Source organism: Eublepharis macularius, chromosome 2 (assembly GCF_028583425.1).
Source record: "Eublepharis macularius isolate TG4126 chromosome 2, MPM_Emac_v1.0, whole genome shotgun sequence".
Lineage (NCBI taxonomy): Eukaryota > Metazoa > Chordata > Lepidosauria > Squamata > Eublepharidae > Eublepharis > Eublepharis macularius.
The window spans coordinates 66,783,176-66,805,918 of NC_072791.1; the positions used below are offsets into that span (position 1 = coordinate 66,783,176).

A 22,743-nucleotide genomic window follows, 5' to 3' on the forward strand; every position below is an offset into this window, starting at 1 on the left:
TAGAGTTCTGCAAACAAAAGACTGTGTGTCTTTCTAAGAGATTTCCCAGTTTCTGTCAATTCTCAAGGATTAATGACTCAAATGATGCTGCCTGAGAATACCAAAACTGCCAAAGTTTTCAGCCTGGATTCAATCCCATCGCAGGACACTGTCCTCCTCTCAATGCAACTAAAGATGCATAAAAGCCACTTCTCAGTCCCCAAACTGTGGCAGCTGCTGTCTGGATCCTACCTGCTACCCCAGCCCCACAGATGATCTACTCCTGCTGAAATCAGTGTCCTCTGGACTTCCCATGGACTGCATAGGCTTCCAACGCACTGAATCATTCTTTCTTCCTCCTGACTGCTACGCAGAATAGGAAAGGTATATCTTTGCTTCCCCTATTCCACTTATTTTTCAAGTCATACTGTGCCACCCAGAGAACTGGCGTTCTGCTTCTCTCTGCTAGGTAGGAAGGCTAGACACTTCTGTCCTGTTCCCCATTTAAGCTTAAAGGCAACTACTTTTCCAAATTGGAATAGTTCTTGTTGATATTTTCTGGATGTTGTTAGGAAATGTACTATTTGCTTGGGCTTTGTTTTAAGAACTGCTAGTATTTACTCAGGTTAAGTTCCTTCCCCCTCCTTCCTAATATTGTACCTGTGGAGAGTGCCCTCAAGTCATAGCTGACTTATGGCGACCCTTGGTGGGGTTTTCATGGCAAGAGACTATCAGAGGTGGTTTGCCATTGCCTGCCTCTGTAATCCTGATCTTTGGTGGAGGTATCCCATCCAATTACTATCCAAGGCTGACCCTTCTTAGCTTCTAAGATCTGATGAGATCAGGCTCACCTGAGCTATCCTGGTCAGGACAAAATTGTACCTAATCCATCAATAAACTCCATATTTCTCTCTAAACCTGTTTCTGTTGTTCTTTTCCTGCTGAATCACACTCCTCACAGCCACCTTATTAGGTGAAGATCCCTGTTCCCTCCCAGCACAAACAAGTAAGCCAATTGCCCATGCCAGTCAGAACATGCATGTTCACATGTTTGCAGGGATGTGGTTACAGGCTCATTCTTCTTCCTTTACGTGTCTGTGAAATGAACTCTTCAGGAGTTAATCCAGTCTTTATAAAGATACTGCATAAGGATTAGGACATGGAGAAAAACAGAAAGGTACACTCTTCGAGTTTACCTACTCTAATAGCCTTCTGGGCCATTTGAATCCTGTGTACACATCACTGCTACAGAATCAGCTCTATATATTTCTACAAAATGGATGCTCATCCTTTAAGTCAATGGATTTACATGTGAGCAGTTCTCTTTGTTCAAAACTTAAACTGACCCTTTCTGCTGTAGGTTGGTAACACTAGAACAGGATTTGGTTGCAGTTTTCAGGCTAAAACTCTGCTTATAAATAGTTTTAACCCTCTATTTCCTCTTTACTTTCAAATATAATAAATTCCATGATGAATCCACCCCACCCACCCCACCGCAGCAAGGGAAAATTGTCAGTGAATAGCAGAAGCTGGGCATGCTACAGTAAGCCTTGTCCAAAGAGATATGGGCCGCTAAAGAAACAGGAAGGGAGAAAGGGCTAGCTTACCTCCCGAGGGCGATTCTGCCGAAGGAAGCTCTTCATATCTCCACCAGTCATAAGCTCCAACAGGATAAAGCGAGGCAAGGTCTGGAGGCTTACCCCAACACACTGCACAATATTCTGGTGATTGAATTTACTGCAAAACCAGTACCACATGAGTAGAGAGGAGAGAGAATTGATAGCCGTGTCAGACATTGGCCATGATCTTTGACTTAGGCATCAGTATTATGAATGCTTTCCTGGAAATAAGCACTATAACCTATATTTTTTTAAAAAAGGAACTGTGAGAAATTGCTTAAACTCTGCCACATAATAGCGGTCATAGATGAAACTCCCCATTGTATTAGAGCCTATCTAGATAATTTTTTTTCCCATAAGAGAGTCATCTCTATCTATATTTTGGGATATAGCTGGCTCCCTCATGGAAGAATCCCTGCTGCAGGAGAAATTTTTTCTAGTACTCAAGCCACAATTGTTTTGTGCCCGGAAAATGGGATCCTTCCCCCTGCTAGCATTCCAATTGTTATTGCATACACCATGAAGTTTGTGGTTTGTGGTTGCACATGCCAACTCACAAATGGCTAAAGAGAACTACTCACTCTTCTGAGGCCTGCATCATGTTGCAAATTCTATTTCTTTTTTATAATTGTATTTTATTATTTGAGGACAAATACTTCCTTAATGGAGCACATCCACAGGGTAGGCAGCCCTTCCCAATGCATTAATGTCATCATGACAGTTAATTAAAAAAATAATTAAGTTTATTTGGTAATTTGAGGCTGTGCCACCTGGCCTTCCCCAAAAGCTGGAGTGCACATCTGCCTTTAGCAAATATTGAAAATATGTTATCTCCTTCCCTCTCTCCATCCCACACTGCTTTAAGCTCCAGTAACTGAGGTATTTGTTTTCACCCTACCTGTCTTTCCTCCTTAAAGCAGCCCATTGGAACCATTCTTAATAATACAGAAGGGACAGGAGTTAAGCCTTTTCCTCCTCAGAACCACAGCCCCAATCAATATTGCCCCCCTTTACCCCAGTCCCCTGTTATATAGGAACAAATAACACACCTGAAATTACAATCCCAGGAGTCAAGAACTGTATTTCATTTGGCTATTACGGAGCTTTGAGTGTGCAGAGAAACCATGGACCACCCAAAGTTTTACAGGATGGTTTCTTACTTTAACTTCAGCATACAGAAATGAGTATTTCAAAAATCACAAATATCCCCATAATTATTTATCTATGTAGGATATCTCCTACAAATGCCTCCAGGAATGTTTTTGTCCCGAACACTCAGGGAGTGGCAAAGACACAGAGGTTCATCAGTCTAGCCACAAACATGCAATCTTTCAAATTTATTTTGAAGAGTAAATGCCTGTAAGGAATGTTACTAAGGCGTGTCTCACTCTGTAAGGAGTGCCATTAAGGTGTGTCAAGGAGGGGGCACAAAACAAGCCGTCAGCATAGCTTCTGGATTGCCAAGAAGAATCAAGAGGAATCATGTCAGTCCTATCTTCAGCTGCTTAGCTCACCTGGGTCACTGAGAAAGGCTACACCCAGTAGCCATGGTTAACAATGCCTCCTAGGGACACATAGATTTGCAGACTTTGGCTCTCCTCTACATGGCCATCGCAGAGTGAATAAATGGGAATTTCATGTGTGAAGCAGCTCCTTGGTCCTATCTGCAGCACAAGGGAAGCAACTTATATTTGCACAATAGTAAAGAGTCCAGTAGCACCTTTAAGACTAACCAACTTTATTGTAGCATACACTTCTGAGAACCACAGCTCTCTTCGTCAGATGCAACATCTGACGAAGAGAGTTGTGGTTCTCGAAAGCTTATGCTACAATAAAGTTGGTTAGTCTTAAAGGTGCTACTGGACTCTTTACTATTTTGCAACTACAGACTAACATGGCTAACTCCTCTGGATCCAGCTTATATTTGGTTCTCCTTAGCGGGAGTAACACAGTAGCCTGTAATCTGGCTAGTTGTCTTTGTCTCTCTTGCCTAGATTTCTTTGTCTCTCTTGCCTTCTCACTTCTCTAAGCCATTATCAGCCCCCTGGATCCCACCTACTTCTGCATATTTGCCCGGCTCCCTGCTTGTGTACTCTAGATTTTCCTGGTCCTGTTCCCACTTGTCTATCTGGCTCTTGCTCTTTATGGCCAGCTATCACTTTATAGAATCTGCATGTCAAGTCATCATGATCCAGGAACGGCTTCCATGGAACATGTTCAGCATTAAGGACTGTACATGTATGTGGAAGTAAGGTGGCATTATTCGGCGGAGTACACTTTCGTTTTAATATTATTTAGAATTCCAAGAATGATCCAACTATTTTATTCTCAACTGGCAAATGAAAAACGTATAGTATTTGCAAAGCCTTCCCGCAAACACAGCTTGGCTGAATCCACATTACCTTGGCGGGTCCCGGTTTTGCACTAAATGTTCACTAAACACCCAGAAGTATAGCGTCTTTCTAGCGTGATTCAAATCTAGCGCAATTTGAATCATGCTAGAAAGACGCTATATGTCCAGGTGTTTAGCAAACATTTAGTGCGACACTGGGACGTGCTGAGGTAATGTGGATTCAGCCCTTGTCTGATTCTTATGTTCAGCACAACCCCAGAGATAGCAGACTGACTAGGGCGGAGCAATAGGTGGGTGCTCCCTGACCTAGTTACAAGATGGGCATCAAAGATCATGAAATATGGGTAAGATATACTGACCAATGTCACTATTAAATGGCGACTATAAAATATTTACAGCTGTCCTTGCAAAAAGACTTAGCAGCAGATTTTAGGGCTGGTATATTGATTCAGATCGTGCAGGTTTCTTAAAAGAGAGAAAATTATCCTGGAACATAAAATGATTAATCATTCCATTGGATGTGGTTAATGAAAATAAGAGGCCTGTAAGTCTTTTATGTTGTGGGTACTGATCAAATAAGCTGGCCTTTTCTGGTATCAAGTATTAATGGTATTTGGATTTGAAAGAAGATTCCAAGTATGTGAGGGGGGGGGGAATGTGACATCATCATAAAGCCAGAATTTTGGTTAATAGTTTTCAATCATCACCATTTAATCTGGAGCAAGAGGTTAGGCAATGGTGCCCTCTTTCACCCCTCCTCTTCAACCTACATATTAAGGTTCTAGCCAAGAAGGTGAGGCAGAAAGAACAAATTATAAGAATTACATATCAGGAGGGACAAACAAAAATAATGTTCTATGCAGATGATGTGGTTTCTGCATTACAAAGGCTTCTGCTTGCAGCTGTCTAGAACTCTACAGTTTGTCCAAGACTCTGGATATAAGGTCAGCTCAGATACGTCAGTTCTCATACAGCCAAAGTACATGTTACAGCAGCAGCAGGTCCAACCAGTGGCCGCAGACACCATTTTAGAAGAGAATCTAGCCATGTAAAAATTAATGTGGATTAGGACCACTGGGCAGTGTCCCCCAACCCCAACCTTTTCAAGTGTGGAAATAGTCACAAGAGGCTGTTTTGACACTTGAAAAGGATGGGAGAGGAGTGGCAGCAGAGTACTATAACAAAAATTCCCCTAACAATTACATGGTGCCTCTACGCCACCTCGTGGAAATTTTTAAATGGCTAAATTCACCTCTAAAATGGTGGCAGCAGCCACAGTTGTGTTTTTTTAAATGACTGTAAAATAATCACTTGTTATTGTCAACATTATACAGTTTTCTTGGTGTGGAAGAATTAAGCTCATTTTCAAGACATAGATTTTTTTTTAAAACCCATATGCCAGCTTGCTCAGAACTAAATGCGGGTAGCAAGTCAGGCAGACTAGCAACAATACTGCTTCTCATTATCCTTAAAGGTCCACACTGATTCTTAACCTGATCTGTTGCCAGTTCATGGAAGGAGAACACAGAAATGGGAACTTGCCCTGTTAACAGAGATACAAAATAGAATGAAATAGAACACAATGAGATAAGAAATAGAACAAACACAATTACGCTCTGCTTTTCAAGCTCTTACTGCTGAAATCAAACCATGGCCATTTCCACACACGTTGAATAATGTACTTTCAATGCACTTTAGCAATCTTTTGGAAATGGATTTTTGTTCCACACATGGAAAAGCTGTTCCAAATGTTCACTAAAGAGTATTGAAAGTGGATTATCCAACGTGTGTGGAAGCAGCCCATGCCTTGAGTAAAATCCTCCAAGATGCATTATTTTCTAGCCTTATTTGTTTAGAAAAACCCAATGATACTTCCAAGTAGGAGAGTTAAAATGCACCTTATTATAAGTGCTTCCATCAGGAAATCCATCTCATCCTGCTCAGAACAGATTTCTGGCAATGTCTGTAAAGAGTGAGAGAAAAGTGTGGCTCCATTACAAAATGAACAATGTTACTGGCACACGATAATAAAAAAGTTGAGGTCTTTAACTGGATCATATCTCTAGTTTGTTATTGTTTCATATTTTATTCTACCTTTTGGCCTGTAAAAGAACCCCTCAGGCTAAAATATAATAAAACACCTAAACTGCCATTTTAAAACAATCCTTAAAACAACATTCATCGTATCTGTGGCGCTGCCTGTGTGCAGTGGATATTGCATTTAAGACATTAAATACAAACATTATCTGCAACAGTCTATCTTGCAATCCAAAGTAAAGCGAGAGGTTCGTCTGTGGAGTTTATGAGTAAGAGTGACTAAAGAGTGAGAGAGGAGAGAGAGAAAGAAGGGCTGAATCCACACTACCATCGTTCTCGCGGCAGTTTTTCGCTTCCGCAGCGCCATTCCTTCATCTGTTCACACGCATTGTCTCCGAAGCCGTCTTTAATTCGGCATGGCGTCGCCACAGCCCATTGCACTTTCGCCGCGGGTTATCTTTTGACGAATAACTGCCCTCCATTGAATTCCAAGCCTCTCTTGACCTGCCTCCCAATTAAGGAGTAATTCTCCGCCTTTGTCCCCACCCCTTTTTTAAAAAAATAGAGTACCGTGTTGATATGGCGACATCTCATCATATTAATCTCATTTTAAAAAAGCGTGCAGACCTCAAATATCAGAGGAACAATTTCATATGTTAATTCAATTTATATATTTTGGGGGGGGGCATCCACATGATACTGAAATCATGGCTCATGTTACGCCCGACACGGACTGTGCCGACGAGTTAGGCACAGATGTCAATTTTCCAAAGACAAAATGAAGCTCTGCTGTGGGATGCTGCTGTAGGTGATCGTGACCGCTCACCCATTCCCGGATGATTTCAACCAGCATGCAGGCTGTGATGTTCCGAGCGCTCATCGTAAGTGTCTCGGGTGATTTTTAAAAATATATTATATTAATGGTGTCGTTGTACCATTGAACCAGGATGCTTACTTGTCGATATAGCGTCAATTTGACTTTTTTTAAAAAAATAAAATAAACCAGGGCCGTTCAGGTTTTTCCCGCCCCTGGATGCATCTTTTTAAAAGGGGATGTGATCATCTGATTGCGCAGGAGAAACGCTGTTCCAGGGGTAATGTGGACAAACGAACGAAGACTGCGCAATAACTGATGATGCAATCATTGTACAAGAAAAGCGGGAGCTAAGGTAGTGTGGAATCAGCCAAGGTATGTTAAGTTTTGTATATTCACATGGGTTTTCAGAGAATGTTTGTATTTACCCATACAAAGGCCAGCTACAGTCTGTCTTTATATTATTAAAATCAAGCTAAGGAAACAGTTTTATTTTGCTTCTATCAGTAGTTTTTTCTATTGTTCAGGGACAAACTAAACTCTATTGGTTTGAAAAAGAAGGGCTGCATAGTCAGAATCCCTTTAACACCTAAAGCACAATTCATTTCTACCATACAATCCTGAATTTCTCTTTTGTTTTGAAACCAAAGAACTGCTATGCTTGACCAGATCAATATCTATGTAATTCAGCCATCTTAATCCTAACAACTAGAAATTACTAGAAGTCCTCTTTCTGCCCATGTCTGCTATCCTTCATATCACTCAGGTGGGCAATACAAAGGTACAAACAGAATTTCCAGGTTCTCATCGCGTACCACAGCATACATATTAGTCTATACTAGAAATATACAAAGAGGTAACTTTGTGTGAACAAAATGGCATGGGCTAGAGTTTGGGATCATCAGTAAGAACCTTTAACTAAGACCAATTGATATCACCTGTTTTTGTGGCATACTCTGTTGTGCATTATTATGAGTATTGATTGGGAAGGGAGGAGCTGGAATTTGGTGGTACATGATGGAGGATCCCTGAGAGACAGAATGAGAGTTCAACTAGATGATCCTCTAATCTCTTTTGACCCACACTTCTAGGATATTAAGAATCATTCCAGTTTATTGGCTTATTAGTATGCTCATAACAAAATGCTCACAGCAAAGCACTAGGAAGCATACCTTAGAATTTTTAATCAAAGGAAAAGCCTGAGCTTTCATACTGATGTTGATTTCAAAAAGGCTCACAGGACTGTGAATGTACTTTAAGTTCGGTTTTCACTATATTTATCAGCTAATCTAGTACTGACATATTCACATGCACTGGCTGCTCTACTGCTGGCACCTCCTGCCCACCACCTTTTCGTTGGGGAAACAAGGCACCCTACAGTAGGGTTGCCAGGTCTAGATTGGGAAATTCCTGGAGATTTTGGTAGTGGAGCCTGGAGAAGGCAGGGGATGGGGAGGAAAGGGACCTCAGCAAGGTATAATGCCATACAGCCCACCATCCAAAGCAGCCATTTTCTCCAGGGCAACTGAGTTCTATGGCCTGGAGATCAGTTATAATTCCGGGGGATCTCCAGCTACCACTTGGTGGCTGGCAACCCTACTGTCATGGCCCAGTCTGAGAGTGAGGTCTCCTCTGGAGGAGAGGAGCCTCGTGTAGCCAGCCGGGACTCCTCAGGAGAAGAGGAGCCCTGTGTAGCCAGCCCTAGCCCTGATTCAGCAGAAGCCAGCAATCAGGAGCAACAGCTGCTGGCTGATCAGAGCTTACAGCCAGCAGCTGAGGCACCAGCACCCTCAAGCTCCAATACTACAGAGGAAGCTCAGCCAGGGACTTCTACAGGTGCAGCGCAGCCAAGAGCCTCCACCCCCCCAGGTTCACCCACGCCCAAGGAACGCCGCAGGCAGCGCCAGAGACTGGAACTGCAGGAGAGATGGCGCAGTGCTCGCCTCTTAAGCCAACGCCAGCTGCTGGAGAGTGATGATGAGTAGTGACAGGATAGAGCCCCAGCAGCTGGCTGAAAACCACGCCTGGCTATAAGAGCCAGTCTGGAGGAACTGCTGGGCATGGAAGCAACGTGTCTACTGCTTGCAACCACTCCGTGTTTCGTGAACCTTGCCCGTGCCTGCTTTTGGACCTGACACGATCGGTGACTGACCTTGGACTGTGCCTGACCTTGCTTTTGGACTCTGGACTCACTCCTGGCTTTATCTCGTGCTCTGACCACCGGTTTGACTTGGCTTTTGCTCTTGGAACTCCCCTTTGACTTTGGCTTTAAGGCTTGGATTTGAACCACCCTGCTTGGGCTGGCCCAGCCCGTGACACCTACCCTACAGCCATCTTGGGCTCTTTGCAGGAGGATGTTTTAATTTCCAGGAGGAGGAGTTAGAGGAGGAACAGGCCATGGAGAAAGAGGGAAAGGTAACCAAAAACAAAGAGGAGGAACAGGCAAAAGAAAAGTACCCAGTTTCATTCTACTTACAGTCCAAAATAGAGATGGGCGCGAACAGCAATAAGCAACCCAAAAAAGCCACAAATAGTCCAATCTGCTGTTCGCGAACAAGCTGTTTGTGAGGCCTCATTCTAAATGAACAAGTGGTCATTGCAAGCCTCATTCATTGCTGTCCATTGCTGTTCATCAAGCCAGACAGTCTGGCACCTGCAATCAATTCCCTTGGCAACTTAAGCAGGGATTGTCTGAACTCTGTCTGAACTCCTGCTGTTGCCCTGGAAACCCCAATCTAAACCCAATTTAGCTTGATAGGCAGGTCTTCCTTTCAAGTGTGGAGATCCAAATTTGTTACAACAAGGGAGCAAAGACCAGGGGGGAGGGGGGCTCCCAGCTCTGACTTTGCAGACAGTGGAGAGGGAGAGAGACAGTTCTTGTTGGCATTTTGATAGAGAGAGTGCATTGGAGCTTGAATTTTCTTTGTGTGTGGTGGGATAGGGATCTACCCCTTCAAGTTCTAGGGCTGCTGCCAGGCTCTGGGCCAAGCTATTATTTATTATTGGTACCTTTCCTGGTGCCTGCTCAGGTCAGGTTTCTGGGAGTGGTGCAGTAGGGATTTACCCCTTCAAGTTCCAGGGCTGCTGCCAGGCTCTGGGGCCAAGCTATTATTTATTATTGGTACATTTCCTGCTGCCTGCATAGGTCAGGTTTCTGGGAGTGGTGCAGTAGGGGTCTTGACTTGGATGATGGCTGGAGGAGAGCCTGCTGGCCCCCATGAACAGCCAACCACAAACATGTTTATGAACAGGGCTATGTTCGTGGTTGTTCGTGAGTCCCTGTTCGTGGATGGCAACGAACAATGAACATCATGTTCATTTTTTTTTCTGTTCGTGCCCATCTCTAGTTCAAAAGAGTTTAAAAGAGGCAAGAATTAAAATATGTATTATAGATATTAACATCAGTATATTGACTACAGGAATTCATAACATTCATGAGAGCTCCTGTCCTTATAATGCAAATTTCTGTCCATTCGTTGTTGACACTAACCTTGATAGCCACTTGCAGAGGTCTGGGATCTGCTGTGATTCCTACCACTGTCCCTTTGTAAACTTCACCAAATGCTCCATGTCCAAGAGCCCTGAAAGGGAGAGGGAGAAAGCTTGCATCAGCCCATGTCTGAGCCAAGCAAACACTCTTGTATTCTCAAAGGTTCCAGAGCAAGTATGATAGGGTCAGTTTTCTTGTGGGAATAATACTGGAATCCTACATGTTATTTATTGGCAGATTATTTATGAACTGACCACAAGCTTCACGGAGCAAGCAAGAGGCCCGATGATGCTGATCTTTCAGCACTATTTCCCCCTAAAGCAAACAGCAGGCATTTGGAGTTGCCAGTCAGTTTCAAAACTGAGACAGAAGCCTTTGTAGGCTTCCAACTACTAAACTGAGCAAATTTCTGTAAATAGAGGCTGCCAGATAGCTTATGAAGGCTATTAACAAGTAGAGGCTGCCAGATAGCTTATGAAGGCTATTAACAAGTATTTTCAGCTAGCTTTAAAAACAACGACTGACCTTCAGTGCCTATTAGAAAGCATTCAAGTTATATAAAAGAAATTTCCTTGATATAACTAGAGGTGGGCACGAACAGCAATACGAACAAAAAAAAAGCCACGATCAGCCCAATAAGCTGTTCACGAGCAAGCTGTTCGTGAGGCCCCATTCTCGATGAACATGTGTTCGTTCCAAGCCCTGTTTGTGGTGTTCATCAGCTGTTTGTTACGCCAGACAGTCTGGCACCTTTCAATCAATTCACTTGGCAACAGTAGGCACAGACTTTCTGAATGCTGTCTGAACTCCTGTTGCCCTAGAAACCCCAATCTAAGCCCAGGGGCACTTCACCCCCGACTCAGCTGCCTGTTAGGGAAAACCCTGACAAGGGCTGATTGCAGCCTGTTGGGGTTTAAATTTCCATCTCCCTGCTGCTCCACAGTGCAGGAAGAGGGACATTTAAATCCCCCACTTAGCTGCTTGTCAGGGAAACCCCTGGCAAGTGGCTGAGTGTAGCCTGCTGGGGTGAAATGCCCTTCTCCCTGCTGCTGCACAGCAGCAGGGAGAGGGGCACTTCACCCCCGACTCAGCTGCTTGTCAGGGGTTTCCTGACAAAGTCTCCCCCCCCCCTCCAGCTGGCTGGAAGGAGGGAAACTTTGAAGGGAAGGAGGTTCCCCACACCATTTGTAAACGGCATGGGGAACCTTCTTCCCTTCAGAGTCTTCCCTCCCTCCCTCTAGCCAGCTGGAAGGAGGGAGACTTTGAAGGGAAGGAGGTTCCCCACGCCAAATGGCGCAGGGACCTTTCTTTCCTTCCATGTCTCCCCCTCCCTCCCATGAACAGCCAACCATGAACATGTTCGTGAACAGGGTCATGTTCATGGTTGTTCGTGATTCCCTGTTTGTGCATGGCAATGAACAACGAACATCGTGTTCGGGTTTTTTCCTGTTCGTGCCCACCTCTAGATACAACAGCATTCCAGTTACTATAAGCTCCAGTAATGTATCCTGTATATTTTCTCTCAACCAGGAGACAAAAGTTATCTTCTGGAGTTACTCTTTTGACTAAAAGAAAGTTGTGCAACTTCCACAGTACTAAAACGAGCAGGCCCTATTATTCTATTACCCCCATGAAAAGGCAGCCTGGATCTAGCCATCAGCCTCTATATAATGGTTGCTTTAAAACACACCATAGAGAAATTGCCAGTGTTTGGAAAGATATTTATTAGAAGGGTTTGTGCTAGTAACACTAGGCACTGCTCCGGATGAATGGCCTTTCAAATAAGTGGAAGTAGACTTCTGTGCACTACAATTCAGGTGCTACCAAACCAGTGTGGGTGGGAGCTGCTCTCACAGGGATAGAACCCAAGCTGACCCAGTAATGCTTGACAGAAGGGACCATGTGGGCCAGGTGAATGGCATAGGGTTTTTTCCCATTCCAGCATTGGCCCTTCCCACAGCATCTGAGATCACAGAACATACTGAGAGCGGGACCACAAGTGATGCCTGACACAGGTTGGACACTAGTCAGCTTCCCTCAAGTTTTGATGGGAAATGTAGGCATCCTGGTCTTGCAGCTTGACTCTCTGACTGCTGTCCAATGGACTTTTCAACTGTCACTTGTCCAACATTCCGCCAAGCTGCCTACATTTCCCATCAAAACTTGAGGGAAGCTGGCAAGTGTCCAACCTGTGTCAGGCATCACTTGTGGTCCCGCTCTCAGATGAAAGTGATGATATTAAAAGCGTGGATAAAGAGAAAGGAAAACATTCAAAACAGTGTTTTGCTTTAGTAAATGCAACTAGAAATGCAAATCCAGAGGATGCACAGGTCTTACAAGCAGTAGATTTAGAAAGTCATGAGCAGGAGATTTAGAAGTCATGACCTGCACTGAAAAATTGACTCATTTCCACTGTATTCATCAATCACTGCTCACCTGTTTCCAACTTTTTAAGAAACTTGCTTCAGGACCCTCAGCTGTTAAAAAGAACACATTTCTTAAAAAGCTGAAAATAGGCAGGCAGTGATTGCTAGACACAAAGATTATAATCTGACATGTAGTTAGGCTTTTTAAATCCCACTGACATTTGTAGTTACAAATGTTGAGAGGTTTGGGCCAAGTTTAAGCTAGTCAATGGCTTACTACAAATCTTAGTTCTCTTTGTAACCCAAACCTCTTTGCCTTTACTCTTTTATTTCCACATACATTCTGGGTCCTTCTGAACTTCCTGTCTCAGTTAGCACCCAGAAAAATCACATCGGATTTTTCAAATGCTGCCTTTTTTGCAGCAAGAGCAGGGCTCATTTCGAGGGGGAACGCACAGGAATGCAGTTCTGGCAGTTCCCCAAAAAGGTCACACGGCAGGTGGCCCCACCCACCTGATTCTCGGCCATTTTGGGCCTGTTTTGGCCTGGATTGGGGCCGAAATGGCCTGGATTGGGGCCTCTGACGGGTGGTGGATCACTCTCCCGCTCATCAGTGGCCCGATCCTGAAGATTATGATTCCCCCTAAGAATGCTCCACAGTCAAGCCTTACTGAAGCAGTGTGATGTTCTTGCGTGGGATCTCCTTGAGTTCACTGAGGGTGGCTGCCTTTCCTGCAAAACTGTAGTTGGGGTTATAATCTGTCATGATGGTGGAGGTACGGATTTTACTCAGTTTGTATTCTGGACTCTGCAAATGTGCACGGGTCCTTTCCAGCTGCTGCTTCTTACGATGATAAACTGTAGACGAATAGTGCAGAAATGGGGGTGAAAATAATATCTGGATGCAGAAGAGAAGAACTGAAATAATGCAAAACACAGGAACATTCTAGACATTCTGCCTGGACATTATTTATTTGGTTACCAAACCTTTGTTGTTTTTAGTTAATATTGGCTAATTTTATTGTGATCTTTCTGGAAAGTCAAAGGATTGTGAGGAAGGAAAGCCATCTGCTCAACTGGCAGATCTACCCATAAACGCTACATCAGAATACATCCTCAGTAAAAAGTACACATGGTTATGCGTCATGAAAAACAACTTTCCTTCCCAAGACATGTGCAATTGTGAGATACTATTGCACAATTTTAAGCTATAAACTGGTGACTACGTAAGATACTGCCCACTGAAAACAGCTGTGGTACACAAAAATGATGAACTATACAGCTTTGATTATAAATCCATACTGTTCAGTTAAGCCTAAAAACATTCTCCCTGCTTCTGTAAAATCCATGATGAGTTTTAGGTCTCCTGGACCTTTTTCAAGGGTGAATGAAAGACATCAGGGAGTTTCAAACACTGAGAGGCCAAGATAGAGACCTGAATCTTCTTCTTCTATATCCTTGGGAAAGGGTTAAAGCTCATCAGGATTTTTGCAGAAGCAAAAATAATATTTTTAAAGCTTGACTGAACACCATGGATTCATAAATAAATTCATAAATTTTATATTTTACCATATTATGAACTGGCTGCTTTGTGCAGACAGAATCTTTCATCACAATGACATCAGCCTCCTTGTGCTATATCCTTGCTGTTACAAGCACACCTCAGTTAGCCACCTGGGTATTGAGGTGTCTCCTGTTCTGGATGAAGTTATGTTCTCCCTAAAGAAGCAGGTTCACAGCTTGGGATGCTGCTGGACCTGAGCCTCCTGTTGGATAAGCAGGTGGCAGTAGTGGCCAGGGGTGCCTTCTACTAGCTTTGTCTGGTAAGCCAGCTGCGACCCTTCCTGGGTAAAAAAAGATGTTGCCACTGTAGTACATGCCCGGGTGACATCCAGATTAGTTACCTGAAATGTATTCAATGTGAGACTGCCCTTGAAGAAAGGAGTGCTGGTGTACTGTAGTGGTCAGAGTGCTGGAATAGGATCTGGGAAACCAAGGTTCAAATCTGCACTTGGCCACAGAAGCCTGCTGGATGGCCCAGGGTGCCTCACACAATCTTAGTCTAACATATTTCACAGAGCATTATGAGGGTTAAATGGAGAAGAGGAGAATTATGTAAGATGCTCTGGGTCACCACTAGGGAGAAAGATGGGGTATACATGAAGCAAATGGAAGGAATGTCTTGAAAATTCTGTGGATCACAGGGACTCTTTCATGTGGGGTTGCCAGATCTCCTGCTATGGCAGCGAGAGAGAGAGTGAGAGAAGCTGTCTGCTTTTTCCAATTGAACAGCCAGCCTAGAGTGGGTGGGCGAGGCAGACCAGGCAAAGCAGGTCTCCAAGTGAAAAGGAGAAAGGAAAAAAACAACAATATAAATGAGTGAAAGGTAACTTGCCAGAAAACCAGTCCTCCTCAACATGTACAATACAACTCTGAACTATGCTTACTCAAAAGGGGGGGGGGAACTATGCTTACTCCTTTCAGGGAGGGTGAGAAACTACTCAGTTGCTTGGGGCAGGAGAGCCTCATGTTCTCCTCCCAAGTGGGGAACAGTGGAAATGCTAGCACCAGCAGTTTGCCTTCCACCAGACCACCATCCACAGCCAAGCCCTATTGGTTGGTTTCTTTTTTTGGCTATTTTCTTTTTTCTGTTTTATATATGTATCTGTGTATTGTTTTTAAGGTTGGTTTTTAATGGTTTTTTATTGTTAAAAAATTTGGGCCTTGAGAGCCCAAATTCGGTGGAAAGGCAGCATAAAAAGTTTTAAATAAATTAAACAAATAAAATAATTTTAGCCTCAGCTCTCTAACAATTTGTTCTCCAGAACCAGCAATGATGGATTAGCTGCATTCAGGGAAAATGTTTGCAATACTTAACTAACAAATAAGATAACAAACAGAGAGGAACAGTGAAATCCTGAACAGAGCTATATCTGTCTAAATTCACTGAAGTCAATGACTTGCTGTGCTTAGGGATTGTACTGGAAGGTTATCACCACTGACAATGTTATCCACACATAAGCAAACTTAGCGAGCGTCCAGTTATTCTGTTCCCTCCTCTTTCCTTTTGCACAATTTGTTTTATAATGTGAGACTGTATAAATGTTTCTCTGTACAATGTTTAAGATTTTCCAGGAGCTTTAAAACTATTAATAATAATCATTTTTGGAACCCTCTATGGCAACTATCTGATAGCACACATGCCTGTGTGCTCTCATGGCCACAACGCATTCTGGGCTTAACAGCCAGGCAGGATTGGCAAAACAACCCCAGCCCATTTGTTGCTAACTAAAAGATGCTCCAGATGTTGTGGACAGGAAGATAAGAAGACTTTGGGTCCTTTTTAATTAGAGGACTCCAGGTTCTTCAGTCTTCTAAGGATGCGAATACCAACAACAGAAACGGAAAGAGGCTAGCCAGGAGCTAGTAAGTTGACCCTTGGAATATTTGTTTATATTTTTGCTGGAATTTATTTACACTTTATATAGACTCTTCTTCTTTCAAGAAATTCAGATCAAAAATTACAAGCTCAAGACTGATCTATGTTTTCTTTTCAGCTCTTCTGAACGTACAATTTTCCAGGAACTTTAAAACTATTATTAATAATAATTTTTATATCATAACCCAAAGCCATGGTTCTTTTCAGTGATATGCTGCTCTTCCTCCTTATTCCTTTCCTATCATATGGCTTTCCAGTCACTCCATAGCACTCCTGTTAGGCTCAAGTTTTCCATTGTAGCCATCGTACAGACTAGATAAAAAGGCAGAATACAATCAGATAAGATCAGAATACAATCAGAATACAATCAGCCTTCGACAATACAATCAGATAAGATTTGCAAATATGCAAGAAAGATGCTTCTTACCAACTGATAGGCTGCCACAAGTGAGAGCCATTCCAAGCACCACAATGATTGCTACCACAGTCAAGAGGAGTGGGAAAGGCAGGTGGCTTTCTGGAACAGGTCCACGGATATCTGGGGAGAACATATAAAAGCATACAAGCATTTGCTTACAGCTCCTATATAGTGTTTCGGGCACAAGAACATAAGGACGGCCCAGTGAGGCCATTAGCAGCAGGAAGTCTAGGGCCACAGGCCCCAAATGCAAAGTGTAGCTAGCAAGCCCTATTGAGCATAATAGATTTGAATCTGAAAAAATATGCATAAAATCAGGTTACACCAAGTGTGTTCATCTGAGAAGAACATGGGATGGGGTTAGATAAGCCTGTTGAAGATTCGTTCTGTGTTTCATCTTTGATGTGTACATGAGCTGTTTCCCCACGTCCTTATTTAAGTGGCATGGTATTGCTATTCTTCTGCTACATTCATATTAGTACACACGTCCTCATAATCGAGGCATACAAATCCTGTCATTCTCCCGTTATCATTGCACTTTCTCCAAGAATGCAGATTTCCTGCTTTTCCCACTTTGAAACACGTTTTAGTGCTATTTTTGGCACGAATGAGAATGCTTGGAAATGCTTCTCCAGAGACAGCCCACTCAGTCACTCCTTCTTTCTCGGTTTGTGCTTCTTTGGAACAGTTTCTCCCACCTATGAACAGGAATCCTGCAAGCCTCTACAGACTCCGGTCAAAAGTTTTCCCCCAACCCTTTTTTTGAAAAAAAAAATTGTTTATTGTGCTGCTGTGATCTCTCACTTAAAAGGAGTCGATTTTATTTCCTATTCAGAGTTGACATATAACAGCCCAGGACATTGGTTTTTAACTTTTGAAGTGCACTTTGCAAATAACGGTACACCCCTACAGTGGTTAATTTAAGCAGTGCAGATTTTCTGTTTTTTTTAAATGGTGACAGTGCTATTGCACAAATCATTTGACAAATTACAAGCTCAGTTTCGAGCGGGAACATAACGGTTGGAAGCGGTGTGCTGAGCATGCATGCGCCATATTGAAACCAAGACATTGACTCCCAAGAGTCTCCCCCCCAAAACCATTGACTAATCTGATTTAAGATATTTGGGGTACCTAATCTCACTTTCACATCCATTACACTGCCACGACAGTAAGCACACCATTCCTGAGAGAGAAGGTATCTAAACTTCTGTAAATATGTTGGAAAATAACAAGCATACAGTAGCTAGGAGGTGTCTTGGTGTCAGAAGGAGATTCTCAATCTCCTTTCCTTCTCGGGTAAGAACAAAATCCAGGAGGCTCTACGGTCCTCACACTGCAACATCGGCCACTTTGAGGAAATTCCTGAGCAGATGGCCTTATGAGGACACAAATGAACAGCAATGGAGTGCAGGTCTAAAACTAAGACAATGAGACTTGATTACAAGTGGGTGGTGGCACACAACAGCAGATCAGGGAATGTGCCTACAACACGCCCCTATCACAAAGAGCTGGATAGTATTCTGTGAGGTGATGCTAGTGTATAAGCCAAAACATTTTTCTAAGAGCATCATGCTGGAGGTCATGGGTAGTCAAGGACAAACCCCACGGAGCTTCAGGAGGGCTCAGAGGAGCTTTTCACACATGACCTGATAACTATCAATCCTGCACAGATACAGACCACTACATCTTGCCCAACAAGTAAGTTAGGTCAACATAGGATAGTCGCAAATGAGCTTATATTACACTGAACGTAATATTGGAGGGATAGTGGCCTCATAATTTTGTTTAAAGGTGTTTATTTTGAGGTGGTGCCGATATTTAAGTTTGCCTTGAAAGAACATTCTGCACCTCTCTGAGTGCTGTGGCAAGATTGATGGTGATGTTGTTGGTGTAACTGTCATAGTGGGTACTAGTTGTGGACAGGGATACTGGGTTGTGGATGGCAAGGATCAAAAATCAATTCTTTAACAGTTTCTCAAGTGCATTACATGGCCAGTTAACTGTGGGAATGTAAAATGTGCTGAGAATGACATTTGGATCCATGCTTTGTTGCAGGGAATGAGGAACCCTCTGGAAGCACTGAGGAAGACAAATCGGGAAAGGAAAATTTGTCTCCTTCATCACAAGGCAGCAGATACAGTAGGCAACACTGATCAGTGCACGATACATGGATGTGCATTAATGGGGAAGAAGAGTGTGATTGTGAGGAGAAGCCAAATATGTTACAAAGGAAGACATTCCCAACATTATTACATTTTTTTAAAAAATTGTGAAACACAAAACGATAAATTAAGTTGAGACTGCTTTGAGTGAGTTGGTAGAAAGTGAGTTTGAGCCCAACGTGTGTGATATCAGGATAGACCGATGAATCTCTGCCTTTGCTTTTGATACTCCTCATGATTACATTCTATCAGTACATCAAGCTGTTCTTCATGATTAATATACTTTATACAGATGCACCATCATTGCACAGGAAAAGAATGGAATGCGTACCCATGGATTACCTAGTGATGCCATGATGATCACAACTTGTATGATTAAAAAGGAATCAGTTTAACCATGAACTCACTTTTAATCTCGTTTAAACAAGAACACCACCCAAGAGCATAGCAGAACTGTCTCCAGGAACATGTCTGGCAAATATTAGGACCAGGAGAAAGAGGGCCGCTGGTCTGTTTTATGTAGCAGATAAAATGATGAGTCAGTCGGTGGATGAATATCGTGCAGAGATGGAAAAGTGGAGAAGAGAGCAGCAAGAGGCTAGGCAGTGGCATCATGAGGAGAACTATTGGCACACTGAGTTTCTTGCGGAGACTAGACAGGAGCTAATGGTTTTTCAAAAAGCTTGGTAGCAGAATTTGGAAATCATGCAAAATGCAGTAAGCACATTGAAAACCCTTTGGGAAGTGATGCTCAGGCAACATCAACCAGCAGCTCCAAATCCTCCCCCAACAACCCATCAAGACAGCAGCAGTCAGGTGTTAAAAGAATAAGGTTTAGATAGGATTGTAGATTGCAGTTAAATAGTTGTGTTTAGTAATACAAAGTTTAATTAAGGTAACGTTGAGTCATTCATACTCCTCTCATAGCCAGCATTTGTTTATTTTTTGGAGACAGATATTGTTGACTAGAAACAAGTGGGAAGGAAAAGTTAAAAAAAAAGAAAAAGAGAGGGGGGGAAAGGATAATACTAAGCAATATTAAAGACAGTTATTGTTAGTTAAGGATTAGATAGGATTATAGTTAACAGTTAATGAGTATTGTTTCATTTATAGTGAGACTACTTTCAAGACTTAATACCAAAGTATCATAGCAAAGTAATACAAACTCAGGAAGTTTTTCCTACTTAGTGAACTAAATTATTTACATCACTTTTGTTCTTCTACTTATAATATTTCTTAGTAAAATATAAATAAACAATATCAAAGAATCAGTAACTGTTATTTAAGAGTTACATTTTTAAAAAAAAGGTTCAGATAAGATTGACATTCATAGTAAAAGTTTTGTTTATTTTATACTATTGTTCTAGGTCTGCTTCCAAGTTTTAATATCAAAGTGCCAAAGCAAAGAAATACAAACCTAGAGTGTTTATTTAGCTTTGTGAACCAAACTATATTGTTACCGCTCTTTTGAGATTTGCTTACTTACAATACTTTTAAGAGAGAGGAATCTTATATTGAGACTAGCTTGATGCCCATGCTTCACTATAGTATTCAACTACTTTAAATCCAGTTATATTTATGAGTATGTAACATTTTTTGTTTTGGAGGGGGGGTTGAGTTAGTTTTGTAGTATAATAGCATAGTACCCACACTTCACAAAAGTGTTTGAATAAAGTGGAGCATATTGCTGCCTAAAACCGATGAAGTGAATTTCTAAATGTAACATTTATTGAAGAGATTTTTAAAAGAAAAAGATTGTAGTGCAATAAATAAAGTGAAAAAATATGTACAACTGGGTTTTTTTTTCTACAGAAGGACCTCTTTGTAGATCTCATTGGTGGTTTCCCCCTGCTTTGGAGCCCCCACTTTGAGGAGAAACTTGTGGGCTTGGAAGCCAGGAGGGTTGAGCATGTTGAGGAACTCCACAGGGTAGTGGACCGCATCATCCCATTGGCACCACTGAGTTCACAGATCTGTACTCCATTTTTGTGCCTTCGAGGGAGTTGTGTTTCATTAATGATGGCAGCCTTGTCTTTCTTGGGGATCAGAGTGGCATGCTTGCACAGCCCATCCATGGACTTCTTGAGATAATGATGATATCAGGGTATATCGTGGCTGCTAGGCCTGCTAGGGTCATCACTACTGTGCCCAGGCCTGCAGGGATGGTCACTTTTCCTTTGGACTCAGGACTTGCTGGTAGTTGCCCACTGCTGCTCAGCGCACTGCATGTTGTGCATATTTCTTTGCTGCATCTCTAAGTTGCTTCCTCCTTTTAGCATTGGTATATCTTGCACAACATCTGCCAGGAGGCTTTTTGAGGGCAGTAAGAGGTGATGGCTGCAAGAGGAGTGAGGTGGAGTTGGACTGAGGGAGGGGTGGTGTAGTGGGCCCTTCAGCAGGTTCATGTGAGAAGTTTGCATTGAAATGGCCCCTAGAAAGGTCATGCACCATCTCCCCAGGAACATTTAAAAACTCAGTTGCCATACTGACTTTTATATAAAAACCCTTTTCAGGAGTCTTGTACTGTCTTTCTTCATCTGTCTGCAATTTCTTTGACCTAATTTTTACCTCAGAACACAGTTCCACAGCTGACGCATCAGCCTGCCAGCCAATCAGGAAAGCCAGGCCCCACAGGGAGATTGGCAACCCTAGAAGGGAGGTGTATTTTTACCTCAGGACACATTCAATGAGACTGGGAGTCATTGAATGTGTCCTGAGTATTGCATGTGTCCTGCATGCTATTTAGAATGTTGGGCTGATGGCCAATCAAGGCCACATATGCAAATGACCTCAGGGAGGCTGAGTTGGCAGTTGGTGGGGAGGGGGAGGAGCACCCTGCCAGCCACACAGGGAAACTGTATCCCTATGAGAAAACACATTTTACCCCTTTTTTACCCCCTTAGGGGGCGAATTTCTTAAAATCCCTTCTTAGTGAGCCACAAAAAGAATCCCCTCCCCAAATTTCATGCTTCTAGGTCCAGGGGTTTGGGCTGGGCATTGACGAGTCAGTCAGGACACTTGTCTTTATATATATAGATAAAGGGGGGTAAATTAAAACCCAAAAGGAAAGAAGGGGGGTGAAAGCAGTGGAAAAGAAAGGAAACAAAAACAAAAACAAGCAATAAGAAATTTGCAAAACATACACTTGAAAGAATCATGAACTCCCAAATAAAAATAATCTCATACAATGTTCATGGATTAGGTAACCCAATTAAGAGAAAGTACATTCTTTCAAATTTAGCCAAAATAAGGTCTGATGTTATATTGTTACAAGAAACTAATCTCTGCTCAAATAAAAATCTAGAATTAAAAGCCAATTGAATCCAATCACAATTCCATGCCAAGGGCTCATCCAAAGCAAGAGGGGTAGTGATAATAATATTTTTAAAAAACACTCCTTTCCAGCATAAAAAGCCTTTCAAAGACCCAAAAGGCAGATTTATTTTCATCAAAGGCCATATAGAAGACCAACCCATATACATTTGCATCAGTATATGCTCCTAACAAAAATCAGCTGAATTTTATAGAAGAAATCTTAAATAAATTATCACACTTTCAAGAAGGTGCTCTAATTGTAGGTGATTTAAATTACATAATTTATTATAAATTAGACAGATCAAGACATAGCAAGAAAATATGCAAAAAGAGAAACCAAAAACAAGATAGGCAACAATAATAGAAAATTATCACTTAATTGACATCTGGATACAATTACATAATAACAAGAAAGACTATACATATTTTTCTCCAAGATATAATATTTATACAAGAATAGACTACATTTTAATCTCAAAATCTATTGCTAATAATGGGATTCGCTCAGAAATAGGTAACATAGCTTGCTCTGATCACGCTTGGGTCAACTATATAATTTCTACTAATTTACAACAGTTCAAGGAAAAACACTGGACTTTAAATAAAGCACTAATGCATAATTAAAACACAGTCAAAGAAATTGAAGAAATCATCAAATTGGCAATTTCAGAAAATACTTCAAGCAAAACCAAGCCTAACATTTTTCGGACACCCTAAAAGTAGTAATGAGAGGCCACCTAATAGCACTATC

General features: G+C 42.2%; 1 protein-coding gene across 1 annotated transcript in view; it reads right to left on the reverse strand.

Moving 5' to 3' along the window:
* The window catches only part of LTK (leukocyte receptor tyrosine kinase), a 171,046-nt gene that overhangs the window by 14,630 nt on the left and 133,673 nt on the right, over nucleotides 1-22,743 (reverse strand). The window contains exons 19-23 of the mRNA XM_054969925.1: nucleotides 16,525-16,635; nucleotides 13,330-13,516; nucleotides 10,293-10,383; nucleotides 5,850-5,914; nucleotides 1,587-1,716 (exon numbers count right to left, since the gene is read on the reverse strand). Of these exons, the coding sequence (XP_054825900.1) occupies nucleotides 1,587-1,716; nucleotides 5,850-5,914; nucleotides 10,293-10,383; nucleotides 13,330-13,516; nucleotides 16,525-16,635 (584 nt within the window). The remainder of the gene's footprint in view (nucleotides 1-1,586; nucleotides 1,717-5,849; nucleotides 5,915-10,292; nucleotides 10,384-13,329; nucleotides 13,517-16,524; nucleotides 16,636-22,743) is intronic.